The sequence below is a fragment of the Macadamia integrifolia genome, chromosome 7, assembly GCF_013358625.1.
Source record: "Macadamia integrifolia cultivar HAES 741 chromosome 7, SCU_Mint_v3, whole genome shotgun sequence".
Lineage (NCBI taxonomy): Eukaryota > Viridiplantae > Streptophyta > Magnoliopsida > Proteales > Proteaceae > Macadamia > Macadamia integrifolia.
In genome coordinates this window covers 5911343-5917260 of record NC_056563.1, presented here as the reverse complement: position 1 = coordinate 5917260, position 5918 = coordinate 5911343, and the positions used below count along the sequence as shown (strand labels likewise).

General features: G+C 37.7%; 1 protein-coding gene across 2 annotated transcripts; it reads right to left on the bottom strand.

Moving 5' to 3' along the window:
* Window positions 1-661: 661 nt before the first annotated feature.
* LOC122083493 (formamidase-like) lies at window positions 662-5581 on the bottom strand. Of its 2 annotated transcripts, none has more exons than XM_042651326.1 (7): window positions 5103-5579; window positions 3895-4132; window positions 3574-3764; window positions 3011-3246; window positions 2244-2487; window positions 2026-2133; window positions 662-1241 (listed from the first exon to the last, which is right to left on the bottom strand). In XM_042651326.1, exons 1-7 carry the CDS (start codon window positions 5319-5321, stop codon window positions 1119-1121), a joined length of 1359 nt encoding a protein of 452 aa, XP_042507260.1. In that variant the 5' UTR covers window positions 5322-5579; the 3' UTR covers window positions 662-1118. The 2 variants fall into 2 exon arrangements, with proteins under 2 accessions (XP_042507260.1, XP_042507261.1); XM_042651327.1 differs by having other exon boundaries at window positions 1222-1906; window positions 5103-5581.
* Window positions 5582-5918: the final 337 nt, after the last annotated feature.

Below are 5918 nucleotides of genomic sequence, written 5' to 3'. Positions count from 1 at the left end.
CCATGATTCTCTTGATTTACTATTGGGAGAATCAGAGAGGATCCATTGGTCGATATCATTAGGTAACCTCTCAATCCTTTTTTACTGTAATGGTGCAATGCTGGTAGTTTCCCTTTTTGATTCTTGAAGAAATAGAGATTGTTTTGGAGGGATTCAGAGAAGACTTCTTTCTGGCATGGCAAGAAAAAAAATTTTCAATCTTGTAGTCATGTCCTGTCCTTAAGATTCACCATGGATGAATGTTCAAAGTTGATTTACCTCTGTAATGAAATTCCAAAACCCTAACAATTTATTCACCTGGTTTAGTTGATTTACCTCTGTAATGAAATGCCAAAACCCTAACAATTTATTCACCTGGTTTAGTTGATTTACCTCTGTAATGAAATGCCAAAACCCTAACAATTTATTCACCTGGTTTAGAGCCAGAGTCAATTGTATTTTCATTTTTTTTAATATTAGTGAATCTTAGATGCACAATATAATTAGTTCATTGATATATTTTTGTAAGATTGGTGTCTAAATGTGCTGCTTCCATTGATGCATTATAACTGATATTAGGATCTGTATGTTGCTGAGTTGATCTCGATTTTGAATTAGATCTGGTAGAGAATGAAAGCATGTTGTAGTAAATCTGTACCTGATAGATTGACTTAGCAGCAAATGTATTTTCAGTAGTGGAAACATATAATGGAGAACAAGATTTTATTCAGAAAAGAGACAATTGGAGATTCACAAGGGTGTGTGTGTGTGGGGAGGGGGGGGGGGGGGGGACATTGTTCAGCCTTTTACATCATCATTTCCAGTACTGAATTTGGTTGAGCTTTGCTTTTGTGTCAATAGGAAAAAAAAAAAAAAAAACTCTGGCATCCTTCATTTCTCTACCAGAAACTCCAATGTCCGAGCTTGATAGACTTCAGCCTGACACCTTACAATATTTATTTGGTCCACACCTTTCCTCGATTTTTTCCACCAGTGGTTCACTTTATATGAAACACAGGTGCATTTATGCTTGCCCTTAACACTAGTTTTCTGAGAATGCTGCAATCTTTCTTATTATCACATTGTCTTTGAAACGTGCAACCAAGGAACTAGGGCTTCTTATAGATCTAGGTTTGCAATTAAGAAGAGTCACCAGGGTTCTTTGTGATGGGCAAATTTCCATTGTAAGTGCACTTCAAGACATCTGGTTCCCTCACTACACGTGGTCCCCTGGGTATTTTGCTGGATTTGGGTCGAATATCCTGAACACCCACAGGTAATCAATTTAAAGAAGTAAGAGCATTCAATATAAACTTATGTATATGTACATGTATTCATTAGACGGACGACACATTACTATGCCAAAAAAACCATAATAATGTAGAACTGGTGCAAAGATAATCAGAAGGATGAAAAAAGTACAAGACAAACTATCTATCGAAAAAGAAAAAAAGCAGACAAACTGGAAAAAGGACTTAATCCTAGTTTTGTGAGGAGTGATGTAGTCTAAGTTGGAGGCTCTGGAAGGATAAAAAGAAAGACAAATAGGAATCTAAGACAATGGTCAAGGTTTTGAGCAAAGATTTGTTGACATACAATTCACATAATATATGACCCTAGACAGTAGACAATGTTCCTATATTAGTCAGGATAAGTGAGTTGAGCTTAATATATCCAATAAGGGGCTCAATTATTTTCAGAATGCTTTGCAGATTTCAGTCCTGCCTAAACTGGTTGAGAACAACAAAGGAACTCCCCGAGTTGGGTTCCCCCTCCCCTCCCCCTCCTTAGGTTATTTTATAGATAGGGTGGGGTTTTTATTACAGCCATAACAGGAGTTACTAAGCACCATTGCTTCGTTAAATTATAGTCACAATGCAGTGATTGGAGTCACTTTTTCATCAGGCAAGGAGCCATAATGTAGTAACTACAGCAATTAAAAATCTGCTGTTAGGCATAGCTTTAGGAGTAGGAGAACATTATGAACAGAGAACATGCTTCCACAGAAGTTTCTGGCAATGAATAAAAGCATCAGAAATTAACTACCTGGTCAAAGATAGCTGTTGGAATTGCAAGAGTTGCACAGGCATTGGGGGAATCAACTATTCCTGAAAGCCTTCCTTCACAGGGGCAGCATGATAGAAGAATATAGACCTGATAGACATCATTGTGTACCCACGGTTAGTACAGTAACGAAATATTAATGTACCTCTCTCTCTGGGTTTTAATTACTTTATTTTTTATATTTGGAGGAGAAGTTAGACCTGTTCCTTAGTGTAACCAAATTTGGAGAGGTAATCAATCGCATTGAGTACTGCACGCTTGTATGCGACAGTTGCATCAAGGTAGTGCTGCTTTCCGTTTTCATCTACGCTGACACCCTCAAATACCAGCCATTCTGAGAATCTTGGTTCAACAGGGCCAATCTCAAAGACTGGGTTTACATGAAGGGGAGTGGGACCCATTGGTGTCAGGTACTCTTGCATTCCACCCCTTATGATTTCGCATCTGAGGCAATTTATCCTTGATTAGCGTTTGAAACTTAAGAAATTATTGGAGGACATTCTACGCCATGATAAGCTTTACATGGTGGGTAGAACCAAGTAATAGTGAGTTAATTCTGTGTATGATGAGCAAAATTACAGGAAGGAGATCTATTAAAAAGCTTCCTTCTGCAGAATAAAACCCCAATATCCCATCTAGTCAGATTCAGTTCTTGGTGTCACTTCTGAAGAAGAGCTAGACAACCAGAGAATAAAAGAAAGGGAAGTCGACTACAGAGGAAAAGATGCATCCTAATCGACATTTTGTATTCTACTAATTCTACAGAAAATAGCATATAGTTTATAATTATGTTTGTTATTTTCTGTAAAACTATCTTATGGTCCTAGTACTCAAGAAATTCATAGAAATGGTAACTGTAAATAATGCAAGTGTCCTGGTAAGAATTGTTTAATGTCTTAGAAGTTTCTTTTAAGCCCAAAGCACTGCCATTAAGCATGGAATTTCAAGTGATAAGACAGGAAATTACTTGAGCTCTAGAAATCCACTCATCTCTATTGCTCCACAGAATGAAACTTCACCATCACCCTGAGAGAAATGCATGTCACCTGTACTAAGATTTGCTCCATCTACAAATACTGGAAGGTATATCTTACAACCTCTGCTGAGATTCTTGATGTCACAATTGCCTCCATTTTCCCTTCCTGGGATTGTCCTTGCAGCTTCACTCGCAATCTTATTCCACTCAGGTGTACCCTCTTCAACCTACACATGGCCTTCACTGGTTAGAATGTTTTCTTACTACCTATATGACAGTAGTGGACATGCTATCAAAGCATGCTGTAGACATTAATGTTGGCTGAGCTGAGTATACATCAGATGCCAAAAGACCCAAATTCAATTTTATAGGATGATGACCATTAAGGCATTAATACTACTATTTGTGTGTTATTAAAAATTGAAAACCTTAATATAGAGGTGATAGGAAATATTTGAAGAAATAAACATGTGAGAAATGATAATGCCTCCTTTTTCCTAAGGCCACAATAGCTTGAATGATGAAAATTATCAGTGAAAACTGGTGCATCGTACCAATCCTAGAAGACAGCCTTTTGGTGTTGGCAGGTTTGCCAATGGACGTGTGTGCAGGACCTCACATAATGTCAGAGATTGGAGGCCAGTTTCTTCAAGATGCCCTTCCCTTTCATTCCATATTTGTAGTAGTTCAGTTGATGGTGCTGTTCCAATTATACCTGGGTGGCTTAAACCAGGAAATCGTACACCTGCCAAGCATAAGTGATCACAACAATAGACACTATTAGCAATGTTCTCTTATCATGGAGTTGTTACAGGTAGCAGTTAAAGAGTAATTTCATTTATTTTCAGGGTGTAAAGAAAATCAGAAGTGTCTACCTGGTATTTGGGGAGAGTGGGTATATATTCCTTCGAAATGCCAAATTGCTTTTGCTGCCCCTGGGAAATGGTCAGTCAGAAACCCTCCCCCATTTTCTCTGTCAAATATTCCTGTATAACCCCATTCAGCACCAGGGAGAGGACCCAAGTTGCAGATTTCTACTGCAAGAAGATCACCTGGTTTGGCTGCGATGCCCTCTTCATCCAATACCCGAACGGGTCCACTGAGATAGTGTACCTATACCAGTTTTGAAATGAGCTATGATCATTGAGATGTTCTTATAACGAAAGGTGGATCTATGATTCAAGAAAATGGAAAGCAATCTATAATGCATCTTTTTTCTGGGTATGTCTGAACTGGGATGTTCATATAGTCTATTATCAAGTTTGTGGGAATGCTAAGGATGGTTCTACATTTCAGAGTATGGTGTAATAGATACAAGCATTGTCTTGCTCAATTTGGCATAACTATGATGATGAAGCATGGAACTGTTTCATTTGTTTTTTGTAGCTACAAAATTTCTGACCCATGGTTAAACCATTTAAGAGATTTGCAGAGTGGGAGCCACCTTCATGTGGTCCACATGGTACATGTGGCTGTTGATTCAGTTAGGACATGCAAATGATTAGTATTTCTCTTATTGTTATTCTCAAAAGCCTTGCAGATGTATAATTCTAGAGACTAGGAGAAACTACAGAAAGTTTCAATCTATTGTGAATTTGGGCTGTTTTCACCTTTATCAAATACTTGGGGCTCGTTTGATAACGTTTCAAGAAACGCGTTTTTGCCGTTTCTGTTTCTAGAAACAGCAGAAACATAGCAAAAAGCGTTTGATAAAACTGTTTTGTTTCACTTATTTTTAGAAATAGAAATATAAATTTCTACTTATTTATGGTTCAAGAAACGACCCAGTGAACTTGTTTCGCCGTTTTTGGAAACGACTTGTGGCCATTTTTTCACTGGTTATTATCGACTTCTAAAAACATGACTTATCAAACACTTTCAATTCCGTTTCTGTTTCTAGAAACGGAAATTTATGTTTCTGCCGTTTCTTAAAATAGAAACGGAAGAAACGTTATCAAACGGCCCTTGGTTTCTCAACCATATGGTTCCTCAGTCTGAAGATTCTGACTAATCAAAATCAAGTTATTCTTAATCAATTGGTTTGTTTGTCTGGAACAGTTGAATAAGAAAAAGCAAAACTTACAGTGGAGAGATCCAAGGTTTTCATATCAACTGCAGAATCATTATCGGTGATGTAACCTCCAGTCCAGTCTATCATCTCCACTCTGAAGATCTCACCAACTTTAACCTCTGCAACTGGTGGTAGGTCTGGGTGCCAGCGGTTGTGAAGGGGTCGCTTTTGTTCCCATGGCTTCTTTGTCAAGTCTATGGGAATTACTACTCTTGGAGTAGTAGGAGCCATAGCCAAATCAGTGGAGGATGGGGGGAATACTGGAGATATATGTTTTATACCTAGAAGTCTAACCAAATAGCCTTTGTTGCTGAAAGTGGAAGAGGCCTTTTTATACTATTACAGTAGTTGAAAACTAGAAGTTGGATATAGTTTCTCCGTGGTCCCCACCATCCTTCAAGAAAGGAAAATTCATGAGTCCCCCCTTCCTTTAAACTATACTAGTATTAGGGCCAGAACTGCATGATATCCTGCAATCTATAGCAAAATTCTTGACTTTGCCAATCCATCCAAATTCATGCTACATTGGTTTGGGTGTAGTGATGGTTTTTTTTTTTTTTGGTAAGGGGTGTAGTGATAGTGAGTAGTGACTCTATTAACAGTAGCAGCTTGCAAATATAAATATTAGGAAAAGACTATCACAATTGATTTTTTTTTTTAGTAATATATTCTCTCTCTCTCTCTCTCTCTCCATAAAGTGTAATAAAAGTTTTAATTGTGTCTAAGCGTAGGCAATGCTTCATGTTCCGAGAATTTCTACCCATGAATGTTACTCCTCAAGCTTAATTTGGTTGCAAGGAAAATTAAAATGAAGGAAAATGAAAATTT

Bases quoted from the DNA above. Each gene is read 5' to 3' on its own strand.
- LOC122083493 (XM_042651326.1), bottom strand. From the start codon at position 5,321: ATGGCTCCTACTACTCCAAGAGTAGTAATTCCCATAGACTTGACAAAG. The intron at 2,488-3,010 runs GTAATTTCCTGT...AAATTGCCTCAG, and splicing joins AGTGGATTTCTAGAGCTCAA to ATGCGAAATCATAAGGGGTG. The intron at 2,134-2,243 runs GTCTAACTTCTC...GATGTCTATCAG, and splicing joins TTGGTTACACTAAGGAACAG to GTCTATATTCTTCTATCATG.